Below are 23,759 nucleotides of genomic sequence, written 5' to 3' on the forward strand. Positions count from 1 at the left end.
TCATTTTTCCCCCAGCACCCCCAAAACCTGACATTCCCTAACCTGACATTCCCTAACCTGACATTCCCCTCCTGGTCGTGTAAAAATTCAGGGAAAATTCCTCATTTTTCCCCCAAGCATCCCCAAAACCTGACATTCCCTAATCTGACATTCCCTAACCTGACATTCCCTAACCTGGCATTCCCCTCCTGGTCAGGAAAAAATTCAGGGAAAAAATTCCTCGTTTTTCCCTCCAGCACCCCCAAGACCTGACATTCCCTAACCTGACACTTCCTAACCTGACATTGCCCTTCTGGTTATGTAAAAATTCAGGAAAAATTCCTCACTTTTCTCCCCAGCACCCCCAAAACCTGACATTCCCTAACCTGACATTCCCCTGCTGGTCATGTAAAAATTCAGGAAAAATTCCTCATTTTTCCCCCACCATCCCCAAAACCCGACATTCCCTAACCTGGCCAGAGGCCTCCTCGCAGCTCCCTGATGAGAAACGCAGGAGAGCCCTGACAAACAACATCCCAATCCCGCTAAGTCGTTGAGCAGAGGGAGCCTGGAAAGTGCCAACACTCCTGAGAGAAAAGGCTGGAGAGAGAGAGAGAGGAGGGAGAGGAGGGAGAGGGAGGAAAGAAATCGCAGGTTATTTATAACGCCAGGCAGCACCAGGGGCTCGCCAGTCTCTCCTGCAAAGCTGCGGCGGGGAGGTCACTCCCTGAAAAAAATCCCCAAAAAAAAAATTTTTTTAAAAATAAAAATAAATCGCGGAATCCCCGCCGAGCCCCGGCCGTGCCAGCGCAAGATTCGGGATCCGGGGCGGGCACGGGCGCTGCGGCTCGGGAGCCTCCCCCCCTCCGATGCTGCCGGTGCCACGGCACAGCCCGCAGCAGCCTTTGCACAGGAGGAGAGCGGCAGCTCGGTGAGTCCGGCCCGGCCTTTCGCAGGCAGGTTTTTTGGGGTTTTCTTTTATTGTTTATTTGGGGTTTTTTATGTTGGAAGGCTGGTTTGTATCGCTGCGCCCCGGCTGCGCGTGGGGTGGCACAGCTGGAGGGATGGGGATGCTGGAGAGGCGCTTCCCCTCCTGCCCGCTGCTGCCGGTGCCCATCTCCCTTCCCACCCACTTCTCCCGGTGCCCATCTCCCTTCCCACCCACTTCTCCCGGTGCCCACCTCCCCTGCTGCCCGATTCTCCTGCTGCTCCTCTCTCCTGCCCACTTCTCCTGATGCCATCTCCCTTCCCACTCACTTTTCGTGCTGCCCCTCTCTCCTGCCCACTTCTCATGATGCCCAACTCTCTTCCCACCCATTTTCCTCGTGCCCATCTCCCCTCCTGCCCACTTTCCCTGATGTCCGTCTCATTTCTCTCTTTTCCTGCTGCTCCTCTCCCATCCCGTCCATCTCCCCATCCCATCTGCCCTCCTGCCCCTCTGCCACCTTCATGCCCACTTCTCCGGGATCTGGGCACCTTCCCTGATGTCCAGGCTGGGCAGTGCCCCCATCCCATCCCATCCCGTCCCATCCCATCCCATCCCATCCCATCCCAGGTTCCATCACCCCACGGATGCCCCCAAACCCTTGGCACGAGGAGCTGACCCCGGTGCAGCCCCTGGCACAGGACAGGGATATCAGGAGGGGACGGGGACCTCAGGGCCAGACCTGACCCCAAACCCGGGGAGAAAACCCCACAAACAACAAGGGAACAGTGGGAGGTGCTGGGGACAGAATTTGGGGTCACCTGAGGGGTGAAGGGGGGCACTGGGAAAGGTGAGGGGACACCAGATAGGGGGATTTTCCCCCAGAGATGGGGATTTGTCCTCAGCAATGGGGATATTCCCCTAAGGGATGGGGTTCTGCCCTTAGGTATGGGGTTTTTCCTCCAGGGATGGGGTTGTTGCCCCCAGATAAAGGGTTTTGCACCTGGGATGGGGTTTTTGCCCCCTGACATGGGGATTTTCCCCCAGAAATGGGGTTTTGCCCCCCAGGGATGGGGGGTTTTCCTCCAGGTATAGGGTTTTGCCCCCCAGGGATGGGATTTTGGCCCTGGGATGGGGTTTTGCCCCAAAGAGGCCCCCAAGAAGGGGCTGCCAAGAGGGTGGAGGAGCTGCAGGCTCTGGTATGAGAGCAGGCACAGAGCCCTGGAGCAGGAGGAGGAGGAGGAGGAACAGGAACTCCTCTGGCCCTGCCAAGCTCCCCGTGGCACTCAGCACCCCCAGATCCCGTCCCGAGCAGGAGCAGCGATAAAAGGACAAACCCAAGCCTGGATCCCCCAATCCCTCTCTGTTCCCGCGCCAGGCTGGCAGGGCACTCTGTGCCCTCTGTGAGTGCCAGCCCGGGCGTCCCCTCCCTGCTGCAGGCTGGGGACACGGCCAGGGGCCACCAGGTGACCTCAGGGCCACCCCCTGGCACGGCAGAAAGGGGACGTTGGTCCTTGCTGGTCCCTGCTGGTCCCTGCTTGTCCCTGCTGGTCCTTGATGTCCTTACTGGTCCCTACTGGACTCTGTTGATCCCTACTGGTCCCTGCTGTCCCCTGATGTCCCTGGTGGTCCCTACTGGTTCTTACTGGTCCCTGCTGGTCCCTGATGTCCCTACTGGTCCCTGCTGGTTCCTGATGTCCCTACTGGTTTCTACTGGTCCTTGCTGGTCCCTGTTAGTCCTTACTGGTTCCTACTGGTCCCTTCTGTCCCCTGATGTCCCTGCTGGTTCCTAATGGTTCTTACTGGTCCCTACTGGTTCTTACTGGTCTCTGCCGTCTCCTGATGTCCCTGCTAATCCCTACTGGTTCTTACTGGTCCCTGATGTCCCTACTGGTTTCTGCTGGTCCCTGCTGATCCCTACTGGTCTCTGCTAATCCCTGATGATCCCTACTGGTCCCTGACATCCCTACTGGTCCCTACTGGTCCCTGCTGGTTCTGGATGATCCCTGCTGTCCCTGCTGGTCCCTGTTAGTCCTTACTGGTCCCTGCTGGTCCCTGCTGTCCGTGCCGGAGCAGAGCTGGCAGTGACACCCTCCCAGCCACGTCGGATCCTCTCCCCGCTCCCAGCAGCCAAATTCCTGGAGGGATTTCAAACTGCCTGGCTGCAGGAACAGCCCGTGCGCTCATTTATCCCGGGATGAGGAGCCCAGATGACCCCAGGGCTGGAATCCTCCCGCTCCCAGCCCCACCTGGCCACGGCAGGAGGAGGCCAAGGGGATCAGGGACGGGTTTGCCTCATTCCCTTATCTCCTCTGGATCATTACCAAGTGTTGTCCCCTCTCCCTGGTCCCACCGAGGGTGCTGTCCCTTTTCGTGCCTGGGGAAACGGGAGCTTGGAAGAGGTTTCAGCTCCAAAACCAGGCAGGATTTGTTTACCAGGATCTGCATCCCGCGTTTCTGTGGGGGAAGGGAGAGCTGGATGAAACCCACAGCGATTCCTGTCACCAGTGAGCGAGCGGAGCATAAATAGCTCCTTCAAACGATGCCTCCAGCTCCTTCAAAAGGCTCCTCAGGCTCCCGGAATCGCCCTGATCTGGCAGATTCCGTTCTCAGGCAGAGAATTCAAATCCCTTCTCCAAGGGGATCCAAATTCCTCCTGCTCCCTCCCACGCGGAGCCAACCCGGGGCACCTCGTGTGACCCCAGAAAAATCCATGTGTCCCCAGGCTCTGTTCTCTGCCCAGGAACTGGGATGGAATGAGCCAGAAATCAGGATCTCACCAGCACATCTCCTCTGGGGTGAACATTCCTCCCAAATCTCCACTGGGGTGGAGGTTCCTCCCAAATCTCCTCCAGGGATGGAGGTTTCTCCCAAATGTCCACTGGTTTGTCCCAAATCTCCACTGAGAACAAAGGCTCCTCCCAAATCTTTACTGGGATGGAGATTCCTCCCAAATTTCCACTGGGAAGAACGTTTTCCCCAAATCTCCACTGGTTTCTCCCAGATCTCTGCCAGGGAGGGAGGTTTTTCCCAAATCTCCACCCGTTTCCCCCAAATCTCCACTGAGGACTAAAGCTCCTCCCAAATCTCCACCAGGGATGGAAGTTCCCTCCCAGATTTCCACTGGAATGAAGGTTCCTCCCAAATCTCCACTGGTTTTTCCCAAAATCTCCACCAGTTCCTCTCAGATTTCCACTGGGATGGAGGTTCCTCCCTAAATTTCCACTGGGAAGAACGTTTTCCCCAAATTTCCTCTGGTTTCTCCCAGATCTCCACCAGGGAGGGAAGTTTTTCCAAAATCTCCACCAGGGATGGAGGTTCCTCCCTAAATTTCCACTGGGAGGGAGGTTCTCCCCAGATTTCCACTGGGAAGGAGGTTTTGCCCAAATCTCCACCGGTTCCTCCCAAATCTCCACCAGGGCCAGAATTTCCTCCAAGGTGAAAAGTGTGAAGATCACACAACTCCACCCAGAAGAAATGTCCACAGCCAGGGATTTTTGGGCAGGATTCCCTCATCTCCTGCTCCTCCAGCCCTGCCTTCCTCCCCACCTCACCCTCCCTCACCTTTGTCCCCTCTCAGGTCCCTCCATCGCCATGCCTCAGCCCACCACCCTCATCCTCCTCCTGGCCGGGCTCTGCGCGTCCTCACTGGGCCAGTACAACGAGGAGGAGGACCTGGCGTGGCTCCAGTACTACCTGCGGCAATCCCGCGCCTCCTCCTACAACTACGTGCCCTACTACGAGGAGGAGAGCCCCGCGTACGCCTACTCCTACCCCAGCGCCACCGACACGGAGCCGGAGCCCGAGCCCGAGCCGCAGCAGGCAGTGCCCTGGCGGTGTCCCCAAGAGTGTGACTGTCCCCCCAACTTCTCGTCGGCCATGTACTGCGACACGCGCAACCTGCGCTACCTGCCCTTCGTGCCGTCGCGGATGAAGTACGTCTATTTCCAGAACAACCTCGTCACCTCCATCCAGGAGGGCGCCTTCGACAACGCCACCGAGCTGGAGTGGCTGGCGCTGCACAACAACCAGATCAGCAGCGACAAGATGGGCAAGAAGGTTTTCGGGAAGCTGCAGAGGTTGGAGAGGCTCTACATGAACAACAACAACCTGACGCGGCTGCCCAGCCCGCTGCCGCGCTCGCTGCGCGAGCTCCACCTCTCCTACAACCAGATCTCCAAGGTGCCTCCCAACGCTCTGGAGGGGCTGGAGAACCTCACGGCGCTCTACCTCAGCCACAACTTCATCTTCGAGATGGGCGCGTCCCTCAAGGGGCTCAAGTCGCTTATCCTGGCCGACCTGAGCTACAACAACCTCAGGAAGGTCCCCGACGGGCTGCCGGCCTCGCTGGAGCAGCTCTACATGGAGTACAACTACATCAACGCCATCCCCGATGAGTATTTCCAGGTGTCCCCCAGGCTGCTGTACGTGAGGATGTCCCACAACAGCCTGACCAACCAAGGGCTCTCCAGCAACACCTTCAACAGCAGCAGCATCCTGGAGCTGGACCTCTCCTACAACCGGCTGCAGAAGATCCCGCGGGTCAACACCAACCTGGAGAACCTCTACCTGCAGGGGAACCAGATCGACGGTGAGCAGGGGTGGGGAAGGGGATGGGGAACCCACGGGAACCATCTGGTGTGGTGGGAAACCCATAGGAACAGGTATGGGAACGGGAATGGAGATGGGGATGGGAATGGGGAATGGGAATAGGGTTGGGATGGAAATGGGGACAGGAATGGGAACAGGAACAGGTACAAGTATAGGAACGGGAATGGAGATGGGGATGGGAATGGGGATAGGGACAGGAATGGGGATGGGAACAGGAACGGGAATGGAGACGGGGATGGGAATGGGAATAGGGTTGGGATGGAAATGGGGACAGGAATGGGAACAGGAACAGGTACAGGCATAGGAATGGGAATGGAGATGGGGATGGGAATGAGAATAGGGACAGGAATGGGGATGGGAACAGGAACAGGAACGGGAATGGAGATGGGGATGGGAATTGGATAGGGACAGGAATGGGGATGGGAAGGCGTCAGTGCCGCCATCAGCTGTTGCAGGGAAAACACAGAACCCCGCAGCGGGGAGCTGCCAGCAGCACAGACACGGGAACAGATTCCCAAATGTTTGCTTTCCAAAGCGGAGCTGCCGCCGTCTGCCCACAAACGCCGCGGAGCCACCGCCAGCTCCTCCTCCTCCTCCTCCTCTGCGGGTCCCGCTGACCTTCACAGCCCCCCAAAATCGGGGATGCTGCTCAAACCCCTTGGGAGCATCCGGAGCGCAGTCCTGCCCCGAACCGAGGGTCCCTCTATGGGTGCAGCCCCCAAATCCCAGCTCTGCCCCCCCTGCGTCCTGCTGCCTTTTCCTGGAGCTCTGCTGCCCTCTAGGCTCAAATCCTGCACGGAAAAAAATCCCCAAAAAAATGTATTTTGGAGTTTGTTCCATCTCCCGCTTCCTGCGCTGGGCTGGGCTGGAATTTCCCTGCCTGGCGCTGGCAGCAGAGGAGCGCAAAGGGGACGGCTGGGATGGGGACAGGGACATCCCAAATCTCCACTGGGATGGGAGGTTTCTCCCAAATCTCCTCTGGTTTCCCCCAAATCTCCACCAGGAAAGGAGCTCCCTCCCAAATCCCCATTGGGAGGGAATTTTCTTCCAAATCTCCAAGTGGTTTCCCCCAAATCTCCACTGAGGACTAAGGCTCCTCCCAAATCCCCATTGGGAGGGAATTTTCTTCCAAATCTCCACTGATTTCCCCCAAATCTCCACCAGCGATGGAGGTTCCTCCCTAAATTTCCACTGGGAAGGAGGTTTTTCCCAAATTTCCACTGGTTCCTCCCAAATCTCCACCAGGGATGGAGGTTCCTCCCAAATCCCCACTGGGAAGGAGGTTTTCCCCAAATCTCCACTGGTTTCTCCCAGATCTCCACTGAGGACCAAGGTCACATTTTTTCCCCCCTGCCTGCCTCAACACAAAGGAGCTCGCAGAGGTGGATCCCTCAGAACAGAGAATTTCCCACCGAAAATCCATTTTTGGGGAAAATTGTGGGGGATTTGGCTCCACAGAGAAGGCTGAGCAAGAACAGAGGCCAGACAGAGCTATTGAATAAAATAGGATTTATTAAAAGGATCTCCTCAATGGATCCACCTTGGGCAGCACAAGAGCCCAGCCAGGGCTGCACCCAAGGTGAACCAAAATGGTCACAAAATGAACTTAAGATGAACCCAAAATGGCCACAAAATGAATCCAAGGTGAACCAAAATGAACCCAAAATGGACCCAAATGGTCACAACATGAACCCAATATGAGCCAAAATGGTCACAAAATGAACTCAATATGAGGCAAACTGGTCACAATGCGAACCCAAGATGGACCCAAAATGGTCACAAAATGAACCCAAAATGACCCAAATGGTCACAAAATGAACCCAAGACGAACCAAAATGGTCACAAAATGAACCCAACATGAACCCAAAAATGGTCAAAAAATGAACCCAAGGTGAACCCAAATGGTTCCAAAATGAACCCAAAATGGACCCAAATGGTCACAAAATGAACCCAAGATGGACCCAAAATGGTCACAAAATGAACCCAAAATGGACCCAAAATGGTCACAAAAATAACCCAAGATGGGCTCAAAATGGTCATTAAATGAAGCCAAGATGGACCCAAATGGTCACAAAGTGAACCCAAGATGGACCCAAAATGGTCACAAAATGAACCCAAAATGGCACAAAATGCACAACCGCTCACGGGGTCTGTCACTTTTATAAGTTCTGCTGCATATCAAATATTGGAGTTAATTGTCTAATTACCTTAAGGTTATGAAGTCCTATCCTTCTTGTTTTCCCTCTCTTCATTCCATTGTTGTTTCTGCTCTTGGGGTGAAATTTGGACCATTTCTCCTTGGTCCCCACTAGAGCAGGAACTGTTTTATCTCTATGCACAGAGCTCACCACCCCCTAACACCAACCCCAAAACCCACCCCCTAAACCACCACAGAACCGCAAAAAATCCCAAAAAAAAAAACCCCAAAAAAACCCAAAAAAACCCAAAAAACCCCCCAAAAAAACCCAAAAAACCCCAAAACCCCAAGGCCTCACCACCTCCTCTCTCCCCACAGAGTTCTCCATCAGCAGCTTCTGCTCCGTGGTGGACGTGGTGAACTACTCGCGGCTGCAGGTGCTGCGGCTGGACGGCAACGCCATTAAACGCAACGCGGTGCCCCCGGACGCGCCGCTGTGCCTGCGCCGCGCCACCGTCATCGAGATCTGAGCCCCCCCAGGACTGGTGTCCCCCACAGGTCCCCAGGGGGATCCCCTCGTTCCTGCTTCCCCGCCCGACTCGCAGCGCCATCGCCGTTTTTTCCGGAATTGTCCCGTTTTTCACTCAGATCCCGGCTCTGACCCCGCCACAGCGTCCCACGAAGGGGACACGGGCAGCTCCTGTCCCAGGGTGGGGTGGGACACGGCAGGGGTGGGGATCGTCCTGCCTTGGACAGGGGGAAATCCCAAACTCGATCCCAAATTTGGGTCTGAATTCCCTGGGAGGATCTTCCTTACAGGAGGTTCAGACCCTTTTAACATGGGGAAATCCCAATCCCAAATCTGGATCTGAACCCACTGAAAGGAGCTGCCTTGCAGGGGGATCTGACCCTTGTTCCATGGGGAAATCCCAAACTCGATCCCAAATTCGGGTCTGAACCCTTGGGAGGAGCTTACTTTCATGGGGATCAGACCCTTTTTCCATAGGGAAATCCTTCCAGGGTGATCAGACCCTTTTTCCATGGGGAAATCTCAATCCCGACCCCAAATTCGGGTCTAAATTCACTGGGAGGAGCTTCCTTACAGGGGGTTCAGATCCTTTTTCCATGGGGAAATCCCAATCCCAAATCTGGATCTGAACCCACCAAAAGGAGCTGCCTTACATGGGGATCAGACCCTTCTTGCATGGGGAAATCCCATGCGGAAATCCCATGGGGATCAGACCCATTTTCCATGGGGATATCCCATGGGAATCAGACCCTTTTTCTATGGGGAAATCCCAATCCCAAATCCAGGTCTGAACCCCCTGAAAGGAGCATCCCTTCCATGGGGATCAGACCGTTTTTCCATGTGGAAATCCTATGGGGATCAGACCCTTTTTCCATGGGGAAATCCCAGGGGGAAATCCCATGAGGACCAGACTCTTTTTCCATGGGGAAATCCCAATCCCAAATCCAGGTCTGAACCCCCTGGGAGGAGCTTTCTTCCATGGGGATCAGACCCTTTTTCCACGGGGAAATCCCAATCCCAACCCCAAATCTGGATCTGAACCCCCTGGGAGGAACTTCCTTACAGGGGGATCAGATCCTTTTTTCCACAGGGAAATCCCATGAGGATCAGACCCTTTTTCCATGGGGAAATCCCAGGGGGAAATCCCATGAGGATCAGACCCTTTTTCCATGGGGAAATCCCAATCCCGACCCCAAATCCACGTCTGAGCCCCCTGAAAGGAGCATCCTTCCAGGGGAATGAGACCCCTTTTCCATGGGAAAACCCCAATCCCAAATCTGGATCTGAACCCACTGAAAGGAGCATCCTTCCATGGGGATCAGACCCTTTTTCCATGGGGAAATCCTATGGGGATCAGACCCTTTTTCCATGGGGAAATCCCAACCCCAAATCCGGGTCTGTGCCCCCTGGGAGGAGCACCCAAGGGCTTGGGAGCTGCGGGAGTGAAGGGTTAAAGCTCTCCAGGCTGGAGGAGCAAATCCATCCCTTCCTTTCCTTTTTCCCCCCTTTTCCATCAACCTGCTCCAGAATTAACGGGGAGAAACCCTAAAAGAGAGAAACCCACCTTGGGATCAGAGGGAACCCCCTGAGGAACAGGAGGGTCCCAAATCTTCCTCCCAAACCCCTGGATCAGGGCAGGGTGGGGAAAATCCTGGAGCTGTCACCCCCTGAGCTCAGACATCCCAATGAAAACCCCAAAACCAATCACAGAGCCACGCTGGAATTCCCTAAAAATCCCAAATCCCCCCAAATTCGCCAGCTCAGCCCCTCGGGTGGCTGAGTTTGAGGATTGAAGGGGCAGCTGAGCTTTTGGGGGGCTCACCCCGACCCTCTGCGTCGTTCCTGCATGCGAAGATCATTTTTTAAAACCCCCAAAAAAATCCCGTAATTTCACCAGCATGAACTGTAAACCCCAAAGCCATCAATAAAACCTTTGCAGTGCCTGCATCCAGCGCTTCTGCTCCTGTCCGGGACGGATTTCCAGCCGGAATCCAGGCTGGAATTGCCGTCTAGTGGTTGGGCCGGGTATGGCACGGAGTTTTTCCCGGGAAAAGGGAAAAATTTCCATGGAAAAGGGGAAAATCTCCATGGAAAAGGCTCAGCGGGAGTGGGGAGGGATGGAGGCACCACCGGGGGATTTTAGGGTTTTTTTTTCTGGACCCTCCAGGCTTTGGTTGTGGGGATTTTTAACGGAAAAACGGATGGAAAAATAAGGGAAAAATGGATGGGGCAAATAAGGGAAAAATGAATGGGAAAATAGGGGAAAATGGATGGAAAAATTGGTGGGAAAATGGATGGAAAAACTGAGGGAAAAACTGAGGGAAAAACTGAGGGAAAAATAAGGGGAAATGCGTGGAAAAATAACGGAAACATGAATGGGAAAAGGGATGGAAAAATAAGGGAAACATGAATGGGGAAAATGGATGGGAAAATGAATGGAAAAATAAGGGGAAAATGGATGGGAAAATGGATGGAAAAATAAGGGAAACATAAATGGGAAACATAACGGGAAAAACTGAAGGAAAAACAAGGGGAAATGAATGGAAAAATAAGGGAAACATGAATGAGAAAAGGGATGGAAAAATAAGAGGAAAATGAATGGGAAAATGGATGGAAAAATAAGGGAAAAAAATGAATGGAAAAATAAGGGAAACATGGATGGAAAAATAAGGGGAAAATGGATGGGAAAATAAGGGGAAATGAATGGAAAAATAAGGGAAACATGAATGGGAAAAGGGATGGAAAAATAAGGGAAAATAAGGGAAACATGAATGGAAAAATAAGGGAAAATGGAGGGAAAAATGGATGGGAAAATAAGGAAAAATTAATGGAAAAATGGATGGAAAAATAAGGGAAAAAATAAGGGAAACATGAATGGAAAAATAGGGGAAAATGGATGGAAAAATAAGGGGAAAATGAATGGGAAACATGAATGGAAGAATAGGGGGAAATGGATGTAAAAATAAGGGGGAAAATGAATGAAAAAGTGGATGGAAAAATAAGGGGAAAAAAGGAATTTTTACAGAATTTCACACAGAGAGAAGCAGAAAGTGGAGGCTGGGAGCAGCCGAAGAAGAAGGACGACGAAGAAGAAGAAGGAGAAGGAGAAGAAGGAGAAGAAGGAGAAGAAGGAGAAGGAGGAGAAGAAGGAGAAGGAGGAGAAGAAGGAGAAGAAGGAGAAGAAGGAGAAAAAGGAGAAGAAGGAGAAGAAGGAGGAGGAGAAGAAGGAGAAGAAGGAGAAGAAGGAGGAGAAGGAGAAGAAGGAGAAGAAGGAGAAGGAGGAGAAGAAGGAGAAGAAGGAGAAGAAGGAGAAGGAGGAGAAGAAGGAGAAGAAGGAGAAGAAGGAGGAGGAGGAGAAGAAGGAGAAGGAGAAGGAGAAGAAGGAGAAGAAGGAGGAGGAGGAGAAGAAGGAGAAGAAGGAGAAGAAGGAGGAGGAGGAGAAGAAGGAGAAGGAGAAGGAGAAGAAGGAGAAGAAGGAGGAGGAGGAGAAGAAGGAGAAGGAGGAGGAGGAGGAGAAGAAGGAGAAGGAGAAGAAGGAGAAGAAGGAGAAGAAGGAGGAGGAGGAGAAGAAGGAGAAGAAGGAGAAGAAGGAGGAGGAGGAGAAGAAGGAGAAGGAGGAGGAGGAGGAGGAGGAGGAGGAGGAAGGGCAGCACACCCCAGGGCCTCTCTGAGTCATCCCGTTTTAATTCCTGTTTTGGCTCCATGGCTGCAGTCACACCGTGACTAAGGAGCTCTTAGTGCTGGGCGAGGCAGGAAATTCACCCCACAGAGGTCCCAGGGCGGGGTTCAGGCTGAAATCCCAAATCCTGAATTTCCCCCCGAGCTCCCAGGAACGAGGCGAAGATTTTTGGGTTGAGATTTTTGCGTTTTTTATTAAAGTAACAAAAAAAGCGTCGGGGGCTGGAAATTGGGGGGATAAAATGTGCTGTACATCAGGGAACAGCTGAGCCATCCTCCAGTTCCTCACAGGATTCTGAGCGTTTGCACCAAAAAAAGGAGGAAAACAAAAAACAAAAAAAAAAAAAAAAAACAAAAAAACAAACAAACAAAAAAAAACCCACAAAACCAAAAACAAATAAACAACAACAACAAAAAGCCCCAAAAACCCTAAAAAAACCAAAAAAAGAACCCAAAAAAAAAATCAACAAAAACCCCAAATTAACCCCCTGGGAAAAAACCAAACAAAAAATAAAAAACCCTAGCAACAAAAACTAAGTGAAATAAAATCCCATCATAAACAACAAAAAAAACACCAAAGAAACCCAAAACAAACAAAAAACCCACAAAAACCAAAAAACCCCCAAAACCACCCCACAAAAACACAAAAAAAACCCCCAAAAAAACCCCAAACCAACAAATAAAATACCCTAGCAACAAAAAACCAAAACAAAATTAAAAACCCCTCAAGAGCAAAAAAGATCCCCAAAAAGTAAAACAAAAAACCCAAAGAACCCCAAAAACAAAAAGCCCCAAAACAGTGCCCAAAACACAACAAAAAAAATCCCAAAAACAACACAAAGCCCGAAACAAAAAATAAAAAAACCCAAACATAAAATAAAAAACCCTAGCAACAAAAAAAAACCCCAAAATAAAACAAAACCCCCTCAAAAACAAAAAATAAAGAAAAACCAAAACAAAAACACCAAAGAACCCCAAAAACAAAAAACCCAAAAACATCCCCCAAAAACCAATAATAAAAAAAATAACATTTAAAAAGGAGCAAAAAATAAAATACCCTAGCAACAAAAAACCAAAAGAAAAGAAACCAAAACAAAAAAAAAAAAAACCAAAAAGGAAAAAAACCCCGCGCTCAAAACCAACAAAAATCCCAAAACAACCCCAGCAAAAACACAGAAAAAACAAAAAACCAAAAAAAACCAAACAAAAAATACAAAACCTAGCAAAAAAACCCCACAAAAAATTAAAAAATAACCCAAAAATAAACAAAAAACCCCACAAAAAAAAATTTAAATAAACCCCCACAAAATAACCCAAAGAAACAAGAAGCAGGTCCCGTTCAACAGTCCAGCTCGGTAAAAAATAAAAATTAAAATATAATAATAATAATAGTAATAATAATAATAATAATTAATGACAGAAACCCCCTCAAAGACATTTTCTCACAATCCACACCAGGAGAGCTCAGGAATTCACAGCTTGAAGTGGTTTCTACCCAAATCTGGTTGGTTTTGAAGGTTATTTTAAATTAAAAATAAATAAAAAAAACCCCACTTTGGAGATGAGGCTGTTTAGGGCTCCTTTGGTGGGAAAATCCTGGAAATTTTCTGGAAAAAAAAATTTCTCCCATGGAAAATTTCTCTGGGGAGAGGGAGGGAAAAAAAAATCAAATTTTGATGTTAGATTTTTATTAAAGTAACACAAAACTCGAAGTGAGGAATGCCCCCCGAAAATTACAGCACTGGGATGTGTTTTGCTGGAAAATAATTTGGGTTTTGGGTTAAAATTAAAGCATTGGGATGTGTTTTACTGGGAAATAATTTGGGTTTTGGGTTAAAATTAAAGCATTGGGATGTGTTTTGCTGGAAAATAATTTGGTTTTTTTTGGTTTTTGGGTTAAAATTAAAGCATTGGGATGTGTTTTACTGGAAAATAATTTGGTTTTTTTTGGTTTTTGGGTTAAAATTAAAGCACTGGGATGTGTTCTACTGGGAAATAATTTGGTTTTTTTGGTGTTTTTTGGGTGTGGGTGAGGTCACCTATTGCACAAGTGAAAATTCCCCTCAGAGCTTCCTTCCTGCTCTGCTGACGTGGAAATTCCAGTGAAGAGGGAAGTGATGCAAGCCCAGAGTGCTTGCAAGCACAAACAAACTGATATTTAAATAAAAATATATAAATATTTGAGAATTGAGGTTGACTTTTCAGTTCTGGACTTGAAAAAAAGAAAATAAAATCTGAATTTTAGAAGGGGGAGAAATGCAATGATGGGAATGATGCAAGCCCAGAGTGCTCTGATCTCCTCATGCACAAACAAAACTGGTATTTCCATTTAAAAAATAAAAATATTTGAGAATTTAGGTTGAATTTTTCAGTTCCGGACTTGCAAAAGAAAATAAAATCTGAATTTTAGAAGGGGGAGAAATTCCAGTGAAGAGGGAATGATACAACCCCAGACTCTGCTCTGATCTCAAGCTGATATTAAAATAAAAATAAAAATATAAATATTTGAGAATTCAGGTTGATTTTCCAGTTCTGGACTTGGAAAAAAAAGCCAAAAATCTGAATTTTAGAATGGAAGAGAGACGTGATGCAACTCCAAACTCTGATCTCAGGCACAAACAACATTAAAAAAAAAAACAAAAACATTAAATGACATTTAAAAAATATAAATATTTGAGCATTGAGGTCGATTTTCCAGTTCTGAACTTGCAAAAATAAATCTGAATTTTCAAAGGCAGGGCTGGGTTGCTGAGCTGGATAATTTGATTTATTCGGGATTTGGAAATGTGTTGCACAAACGTCTGAGAATTTGAATCGTCAGGAAAAGGGGAAGAGAGAAAAAATCCAGGAAGTTTTGCAACAACCAAACCCCAAATTTCTCCATGGGGAGGTGGGAAAAGGGCAGAGGAATTTGGGATTTCACAGGAAAGGCTCCTTCCCAAAATCCAGGTGGGGTTTAGGGCATTTAGGTGCCACTGAATTTGGGATTTAAAGGTGAAATCCTAAATAAAATCCATTTAAAGATTCTCAGTGGTGTTTGTAGCACCTTCCCAAAATCAAGGTGGGGTTTAGGATCTTTAGGTGCCACTAAATTTGGGATTTAAAGGTGAAATCCTAAAAAAAAAAAACCCTTCTAAGGTGTTTGCAGTGATCATTCCCAGCATCAAATGGGGTTTAGGACCTTTAGGTGCTAATAAAAATATATTATAAAATATATAAAATAATATAATGCAAATAAATTTGGGATTTAAAGGTGAAATCCTAAACAAAATCCATTTAAAGGTACTCAGCGGTGATTGTAGCTCCTTCCCAGCATCCAGATGGGGTTTAGGGCATTTAGGTGCCAATAAATTTGGGATTTAAAGGGTTTTCTTTAGGAATTCACATTTAAGGGTTTCTTAGTGGTGTTTGTAGCTCCTTCCCAAAATCCAGGTGGGGTTTAGGGCATTTAGGTCCCACTAAATTTGGGGTTTAAAGGTAAAATCCTAAAGAAAATCCATTTAAAGGTTCTCAGACATGTTCGTAGCTCCTTCAGAAAATCAAGGTGGGATTTAGGATCTTTAGCTGCCACCAAATTTGGGATTTAAAAGGGTTTTCTTTAGGATTTTACATTTAAGGGTTTCTCACAGGTGTTTGTAGCTCCTTCCCAAAATCAAGATGGGATTTAGGACCTTTAGCTGCCACTAAATTTGGGGTTCCAAGGCCAAAATCCCAAAACCCACCCGGGCAGAGCCTCCCTGAATTCAAGAGGAAACGCAGAGAGCAGAAATTTCAAATTGTGCAAAGTTTTGTACCAGGGATGGGACCCAAACCCCTTTCCCAAAACGCCCACAGAGAGCAGGGAGAGCCCCCCAGAAATGCAGATTTGGGGAGAAAAGGCACCAAAAAGGGGGTGACACACAGCAACCCCTGCAGGACGAGGAGGGGAGGGACACAAGGACACAGAGGGGACACAGGGGGGACACCAGGGTAGAAAATCCACAGGTCCAGGGTGGTGGCAGCAGCAGGAACGTCCCCTCAGTGCCACCAGCGTCACCATGGGGACACTGCCAGGTGTCTCTGCCCTGCTCCAGGTGCCAGGTGAGCCCTGCCAGGGGTTGGGACAGGACATCCAGGAGGGACATCCCAATGTCCCCAATGTCCCCAGAGTCACCCAGCCCTGAGTGACACCAAATTCAGGCCCCAAATCTCCACCTGGAGGTGCAGCAGAGCAAAGGTGACAGCAGGGTGGTGACAAGGTGACAAGGCAGCCACACCGCCCAGCCTGGCTTCACCCCCTCATCCCCCATTCCAAAGCCAGCCCCAAAATCATCATTCAAACATTAAATTAGGCAGATTTCAGCTTCATAACAACAATAAAAAAGAGAAACTCACGAGTTTGCAACAGCTTTAGAAAAGGCACCTGGTCTGGGGTGGTGGCAGCAGCAGGAACGTCCCCTCAGTGCCACCAGCGTCACCATGGGGACATTCCCAGGTGTCTCTGCCCTGCTCCAGGTGAGTCCTGCCAGGGGTTGGCACAGGACATCCAGGATGGCAATCCCAATGTCCCCAATGTCCCCAGAGTCACCCAGCCCTGAGTGACACCAAATTCAGGCCCCAAATCTCCACCTGGAGGTGCAGCAGAGCAAAGGTGACAGCAGGGTGGTGACAAGGCAGCCACACCGCCCAGCCTGGCTTCACCCCTCATCCCCCATTCCAAAGCCAGCCCCAAAATCATCATTCAAACATTAAATTAGGCAGATTTCAGCTTCACAATTACAATTAAAAAAAGAGAAACTCACAAGCTTGCAACAGCTTTAGAAAAGGCACCTGGTGTGGGGTGGTGGCAGCAGCAGGAACGTCCCCTCAGTGCCACCAGCGTCACCATGGGGACACTGCCAGGTGTCCCTGCCCTGCTCCAGGTGCCAGGTGAGCCCTGCCAGGGGTTGGGACAGGACATCCAGGAGGGACATCCCAATGTCCCCAATGTCCCCAGGGTCAGCCAACAGGGCAGGGCAGAGCTGCTGCACGTCCAGGAGGGTGACACCAATGTCACCAATGTCCCCAGCCCTGAGTGACACCAAATCCAGGCCCCAAATGCAGCACTGCAACACCTGGAGATGCAGCAAAGGTGACAACAGGGTGGTGACAAGGTGACAAGGCAGCCACACCGCCCAGCCTGGCTTCACCCCCTCATCCCCCATTCCAAAGCCAGCCCCAAAATCATCATTCAAACATTAAATTAGGCAGATTTCAGCTTCATAACAACAATAAAAAAGAGAATTTCACAAGCCTGAAACAGCCTTAGAAAAGGCACCTGGTCTGGGGTGGTGGCAGCAGCAGGAACGTCCCCTCAGTGCCACCAGGGTCACCTTGGGGACACTGCCAGGTGTCCCTGCCCTGCTCCAGGTGCCAGGTGAGCCCTGCCAGGGGTTGGGACAGGACATCCAGGAGGGTGACCCCAATGTCCCCAGGGTCACCCAACAGGACAGAGCAGAGCTGCAGCACATCCAGCAGGGCCACTCCAATGTCCCCAGCCCTGAGTGACAGCAAATCCAGGCCCCAAATGCAGCACTGCAACACCTGGAGATGCAGCAATGGTGACAGCAGGGTGGTGACAAGGTGACAAGGCAGCCACACCGCCCAGCCTGGCTTCACCCCCTCATCCCCCATTCCAAAGCCAGCCCCAAAATCACCATTAAGCAGATCTCAGTTTCACAATAACAACAATAATAACAAATACAAAAAAAGAGAAACTCACAAGCTTGCAACAGCTTTAGAAAAGGCACCTGGGGCGTCGCCTCGGCTCAGAGCGGCGCCCGAAATTTTAATTTTGGATTTTCTGAAGGTTTTTTTTTTTTTTCTTAAAAAATATAAATAAGCTCTTCATCTTAAAAACAGATCCTCAGCTTGAGGCATTACAGTAGCCTGTGTCTCGGCAGCGTAAGGACGAGGAGGAGAAAAAAAAAAAAAATTTTTTTTTTTTTTTTTTTTTCTTTTTGTCGCGTTTTTGTGTGGGGTGGGTGGTGGGTTGGGGGTGTTTTTTGGTATTTTTTTTTTTTTTTGTTCGTTTTAACTGGAGACAGTCATGATGTAGTTTTTGGAAGGGCTGCTGCGGCCCAGCATCATCTGGTTCTTGCAGGTGAGCATCCCTCCGTAGGGGCTGGCGTGGTGGGGCCTGGCGGCCTGGTAGAGGACGCAGATGGAGCCGTCCTCGCCGATCCTGTAGGAGACCTCGTAGGGATCCACCCAGAGCGTGAGCTCGCGGGGCAGCAGCTGGAACAGCTGGGGCACGCCCAGCCCGCCCTGCCCCGCCGCCCGGCTCAGCAGAGGGTCCATCCGCTGGTTGATGCGGATGCAGCGGTAGCCGGAGCCTTTGGAGGGCTTCTCGGGGAACCAGTGGTGTCTGTAGTGCTCTGGGGAGGGAAAAACAGCTGTGAGCAGAGATATCCTGAAAGTAGGTGGGGTTTAGGGCACTTAGACACCACTAAATTTGGGGTTTGAAGGTGAAATCCTAAAGAAAATGCCTTTAAAGGGCTTCTCGGGGAACCAGTGGTGTCTGTAGTGCTCTGGGGAGGGAAAAACGGCTGTGAGAAAAGATATCCCAAAGGTAGATGGGGTTTAGGGCACTTGGGTACCACTAAATTTGGGGTTTGAAGGTGAAATCCTAAAGAAAATGCCTTTAAAGGGCTTCTCGGGGAACCAGTGGTGTCTGTAGTGCTCTGGGAAAAGAAAAACAGCTGTGAGCAGAGATATCCTGAAAGGAGGTGCGGTTTAGGGCACTTGGGTACTACTAAATTTGGGGTTTGAAGGTGAAATCCTAAAGAAAACCCTTTTTTCTCAATGGTGTCTGTAGTGCTCTGGGGAAAGAAAAACAGCTGTGAGCAGGGATATACTGAAAGGAGGTGCGGTTTAGGGCACTTGGGTACCACTAAATTTGGGGTTTAAAGGTGAAATCCTAAAGAAAACCCTTTTGAAGGGTTTCTCGGGGAAGCAGAGGTGTTTGTGATACTCTAAGGAGGGAAAAGAAACGTGAAAAAGGATATCCTGAAAGTAGGAGGGGTTTAGGGCCTTTAGCTGCCATTAAATTCAGAGTTTAAAGGCCAAATCCTAAAGAAAACCCAGTGAGAAATGGTGTCCCAGGAAAGGCTCCTTCCCAGCAGGCAGGTGGGGTTTAGGGCCTTTAGCTCCTATTAAATTCAGAGTTTAAAGGTGAAATCCTAAAGAACACCCTTTGAAGGGTTTCTTGAGGAACCAGTGGTGTCTGTAGTGCTCTGGGGAAAGAAAAACACCTGTGAGAAAGGATATCCTGAAAGGAGGTGGGGTTTAGGGCACTTGGGTACCACTAAATTTGGGGTTTGAAGGTGAAATCCTAAAGAAAACCCCTTCTTCTCAGTGGTGTCTTTTTCCCTCCCCAAAGCACTACAGAGATGTGAGAAAAGAATATCCTGCAGGTAGGTGGGGTTTAGGGTCTTTAGCTCCCATTAAATTTAAGAGTTTAAAGCCCAAATCCTAAGGAAAACCCTTTTTTCCCACTGGTGTTTGTAGTGCTCTGGGGAGAGAGAAGAGCAGTGAGAAAATAATATCGTACAGGTAGGTGGGGTTTAAAGGTGAAATCCTAAAGAAAACCCTTTTAAGTTTACAGTGGTGTCTGTAGCGCTTTGGGGAGGGAAAAAGAGAGGTGAGAGAAGATATACCAAAGGTAGATGGGGTTTAGGGCACTTAGATACCACTAAATTTGGGGTTTGAAGGTGAAATCCTAAGGAAAACCCTTTTTTCTAAATGGTGCTTGTAGTGCTCCAGGGAGGGGAAAAAGAGCTGTGAGCAGGGATAGTCCAAAGGTAGATGGGGGTGAGGGCACTTGGGTACCACTAAATTTGGGGTTTAAAGGTGAAATCCTAAAGAAAACCCTTTTGAAGAGATGTGAGAAAGGATATCCCAAAAGTAGGTGGGGTTTAAATTCAGGTTTAAAAGGTGAAATTCTAAACAATGCCCTTTGGAGTGTTTCTCAGGGAACCAGTGGTGTCTGTAGTGCTCTGGGGAAACAAAAACGGCTGTGAGAGAAGATATCCCAAAGGTAGTGGGGTTTAGAGCCTTCAGCTGTAACTAAATTTGGGGTTTGAAGGTGAAACCCTAAAGAAAACCCTTTTAAGTTCACAATGGTGCTCATAGTGCTCTGGGGAGGGAGAAGAGCTGCGAGAACGGGTATCCCAAAAGTAGGTGGGATTTAGGTGCCACTAAATTTGGGGTTTAAAGGTGAAATCCTAAAGAAAACCCTTTTGAAGGGTTTCTCAGGAAAGGGTGTCCTAAAAGTAGGTGGGATTGAGGCCCTTTAGCTGCCATTAAATTCAGACTTTAAAGGCCAAATCCTAAGGAAAACCCTTTGAAGGGTTTCTCAGTGGTGTTTGCAGTGCTCTGGGAAAAGAAAAAAGAGCAGTGAGCTGGGATATCCCAGGTAAGGCTCCTTCCCAGCAGGCAGGTGGGGTTTAGGGCCTTTAGCTGCCACTAAATTTGGGGGTTAAAGGCCAAATGCTAAAGAAAACCCTTTTGAAGAGATGTGAGAAAGGATATCCCAAAAGTAGGTGGGGTTTAAATTCAGGTTTAAAAGGTGAAATTCTAAAGAAACCCCTTTGAAGGGTTTCTCTGTGGTGTTTGTAGTGCTCTGGGAGAGGAGAAGAGCTGTGAGAAAAGACATCCCAAAAGTAGGCGGGGTTTAGGTGCCACTGAATTTGGGGATTAAAGGCCAAATCCTAAAGAAATCCCAGTGAGAAATGGCGTCCCAGGAAAGGCTCCTTCCCAGCAGGCAGGTGGGGTTTAGGCCCTTTAGCTGCCACTAAATTTGGGGTTTAAAGGCCAAATCCTAAAGAAAACCCTTGGAAGGGTTTTGCAGCGGTGTCTGCAGTGCTCCCTCCCAGCAGGCAGGTGGGGTTTAGGGCCCTTAGATACCAGCAAATTCAGAGTTTAAAGGTGAAATCGTAAGAAAAACCCTTTAAAGGGTCCCTCGGGGAACCAGCGCTGTCTGCAGTGCTCCCTCCCAGCAGGCAGGTGGGGTTTAGAGCCTTCAGCTCTCACCAAATTCAGGGTTTAAAACCCAAATCCCAATAAACACCCGGGCAGAGCCTCCCTGAAGGCCGGGAGCACAAAAGGAACCGGGCAGGGCAGGAAATTAAACCGGGCAGAGCAGGAAATTAACACTGCACCAAAAGTTCTGCACCAAAGAGTTCGGTACCAAAAGTTTGGTACCCAAATCCCTTCTCCAAGGGGGGCAGGGAGAGGGAAGCACTGGGCACCCCAAAAACCCCATCAGGACAATGCCAGGGGCTGTGGGGGCAGATAGGGCACCCCAAAGCTGCCCCATCCCACACTCTGCCCTCGGCTCCCCCTTATCACAGCCCGGCCACCCCTCCTGGGGCTGATAACAGCCCCGGGCCGGAGGGAGGGAGCCCCGCACCGCCCAGGGAGGGACACGGGCGGTGACACCGGCACGGGCACGGCAGGGACCGGGCAGCACTGGGGACACCGCCGGGAGCGGCGCTGGGATGGGACAAAGGGACACAAAGGGACAGACGGCAGCGAGAGTGGCACGGGACACTCCAAGGGGTGGCCGACCCGAGGGGACACGGGGGACACTCGGGAGGGGACACGGGGGGTGTCCCGGAGGGGACACCCGGTCCTGGAGGGGACACAAGGTCCTGGGCACGACACGGAGGGGACACGGGAGACACTCGGGAGGGGATACCCAAGGGGACACCAGGTCCCAGGAGCGACATAGAAAAGGACATCAGGTCCTGGAAGGAACACAGGAGGCACCCCAGAGGGGACACCCGGTCCTGGATGGGACACGGGGGCACTCGGGAGGGGACAGCCGGTCCCGAGAGCGACACGGAAAAGGACATCAGAACCTGGAGGGGACATGGGGGACAGCCCAGGAGGGACAACAGGACCCAGCAGTGACACCGGGAGCACTCGGGAGGGGACACCCGGTCCCGGAGGGGACACGGGAGCCACTCGGGAGGGGACATCACGTCCCGAGACCAAGATGGGAGGGGCACCAGCTCCTCGGAGCAACAATGGGGGGCACTCTGGACGGCCACCAGGTCCTGGAAGGAGCACAGATGGCACTCGGTATGGCCACCAAGTCCCGGAAGGAGCACAGACGGCACTAAAAGGGACACCAGGTCCTCGCACCACCATGGGGGGGCACTCAAAGGGCCACCAGCTCCTGGAAGGCACACGGGGGAAGCGCTCCAGTGTCGCCCTGGCCCCGAGGGCCACCAGCGGGCTCTGTCACCGCCCTCGCCCCGAGCTCACCTGTGAGCGCCTCCCGCAGCGCCCCGCTGAAGACCTGCAGCTGCTGCTCGCTGACGCAGCCCCGCGTCCGCAGCAGGCCGGACACGAAGCCCACGGCGGCGGCGATCTCGGGCACCATGTCGGCCCGGGGCCCGCGGCGCTGGCTGTGGCGCTGGCTCATCCCGGCGGGGACGCGGCGACACCCGCGACCTTCTCGGCGGCTCCGCGGCGCTCGGACTGGCGGCCGCTGGCGCTGCGGGCGGTTTATATAGGGCGGCTCGCGCGCGACGTCACGGCGCGGCCTCGGCGTTCCATTGGCCGCGCCGCATGCAAATGAGGGAATGCAAATGGAGCGGTATGGTAATAGCGGCTGAGCTCAGCGCGGTGACGTCACAGCGCGCGGGGGTGGGGGCGGTTACCGGGGGAGGATCGGGGGAACCGGGAGGGGACGGAGGGACACAAGGACAGAGGGACAGGGACAGGGACAGGATAGGGATAGAGGGACAGGGACAGGGACAGAGGGACACAAGGACAGGGACAGGATAGGGACGGGATAGAGGGATAGGGACAGGATAGGGATAGAGGGATAGGGATAGGGACAGAGGGACACAAGGACAGGGACAGGACAGGGACAGGACAGGGACAGGACAGGGACAGGATAGGGACAGAGGGACAGGGACAGAGGGACAGGGACACACGGACAGAGGGACACGAATAGGGGACAGGGGGACAGGGATAGGGGGACAGGGATAGGGGGATAGGAATAGGGGGACAGAGGGACACAGGGACAGGGGGACAGGGACAGGAATAGGCACAGAGGGACACAAGGACAGAGGGACAGGGGGGACAGGGGGACAGAGGGACAGGACAGGGGGACAGGGATAGGGGGACAGGGATAGGGACAGAGGGACAGGGATAGGGGACAGGGACAGGGGGATAGGGATAGGGGGACAGAGGGACACAAGGACAGGGGAACAGGACAGGGACAGAGGGACACAAGGGCAGAGACACAAGGGTAGGGACAGAGGGACAGGGACAGCGACACAGGGACAGAACAGGGACACAGAGGAATGGGACCAGGACAGGGATAGGGACAGGGACAGAGAGGGACACAGGGATAGGGACACAGGAGGAAATGAGGGGTGACAGTGCCACCCCCTCCACCTTCTGAACTTCCTGAACCTTCTGAATCTCCTGAAGAAGGTTCCAGGTGTCCCTTGGAGGACATGAGGGGTGACAGTGCCACCCCCTGAACCTCCTGAACTTTCTGAAGAAGGGAGAAGGTTCCAAGTGTCCCTTACAGGACATAAGAGGTGACAGTGCCACCCCTGAACCTCCTGAACCTTCTGAAGAAGGGAGAAAGTTCCAGATGTCCCTGCAGGACATGAGAGGTGACAGTGCCACCCCCTGAATCTCCAGAACTTTCTGAACCTCCTGAACATTCTGGACCTCCTGAAGAAGGGAGAAGGTTCCAGGTGTCCCCTGCAGGACACAAGAGGTGACAGCGCCACCCCCACCCCACCCGAGGAGGCTGCAGGGGACACCTGGGACCTCCCAGCCCCACTGCAGGCGGGAGGAAGGGCAGGGTGCAGGAGGAGGTGGCACCGGGGCCGTGTCCCACGCCAGGACAA

General features: G+C 51.3%; 2 protein-coding genes and 1 long non-coding RNA gene across 4 annotated transcripts in view; 1 reads left to right on the forward strand and 2 right to left on the reverse strand.

The window, feature by feature from the left end:
• FMOD (fibromodulin) overlaps nt 1-8,406 on the forward strand; it is a 73,537-nt gene extending 65,131 nt beyond the window's left edge. The window contains exons 1-3 of one of the 2 annotated variants that reach the window (XM_054291651.1): nt 744-910; nt 4,485-5,495; nt 8,031-8,406. In XM_054291651.1, the coding sequence (XP_054147626.1) occupies nt 4,499-5,495; nt 8,031-8,182 (1,149 nt within the window). In that variant the 5' untranslated portion in view covers nt 744-910; nt 4,485-4,498 and the 3' untranslated portion in view covers nt 8,183-8,406. Of the gene's footprint in view, nt 1-743; nt 911-4,484; nt 5,496-8,030 lie in introns of those variants that run through there. The other variant, XM_054291653.1, reaches the window with a different exon arrangement.
• Nucleotides 8,407-8,491: 85 nt separating this feature from the next.
• LOC128947394 (uncharacterized) lies at nt 8,492-9,364 on the reverse strand. Its single transcript, XR_008484047.1, has 2 exons — nt 9,138-9,364; nt 8,492-8,612 (listed from the first exon to the last, which is right to left on the reverse strand). It is a non-coding gene; the product is annotated as an uncharacterized LOC128947394 (long non-coding RNA).
• Nucleotides 9,365-17,910: 8,546 nt separating this feature from the next.
• BTG2 (BTG anti-proliferation factor 2) lies at nt 17,911-22,344 on the reverse strand. Its single transcript, XM_054291647.1, has 2 exons — nt 22,150-22,344; nt 17,911-18,254 (listed from the first exon to the last, which is right to left on the reverse strand). The coding sequence occupies exons 1-2, from the start codon at nt 22,307-22,309 to the stop codon at nt 17,911-17,913; spliced, it is 504 nt and encodes a 167-aa protein (XP_054147622.1). The 5' UTR covers nt 22,310-22,344.
• Between the last annotated feature and the right edge of the window lie 1,415 nt (nt 22,345-23,759).

The sequence above is a fragment of the Melozone crissalis genome, unplaced genomic scaffold, assembly GCF_028551555.1.
Source record: "Melozone crissalis strain CALT ecotype California unplaced genomic scaffold, PUWL_Pcris_2 ptg000101l_1, whole genome shotgun sequence".
Classification (NCBI taxonomy): Eukaryota; Metazoa; Chordata; class Aves; order Passeriformes; family Passerellidae; genus Melozone; species Melozone crissalis.

What these genes read in the sequence shown, in the direction of transcription:
- BTG2 (XM_054291647.1), bottom strand. Translation starts at nt 22,309, where the DNA reads ATGAGCCAGCGCCACAGCCAGCGCCGCGGGCCCCGGGCCGACATGGTG. An exon ending in GCTGCGGGAGGCGCTCACAG is followed by an intron (nt 18,255 to 22,149) that starts GTGAGCTCGGGG and finishes TTCCCTCCCCAG; the next exon opens with AGCACTACAGACACCACTGG.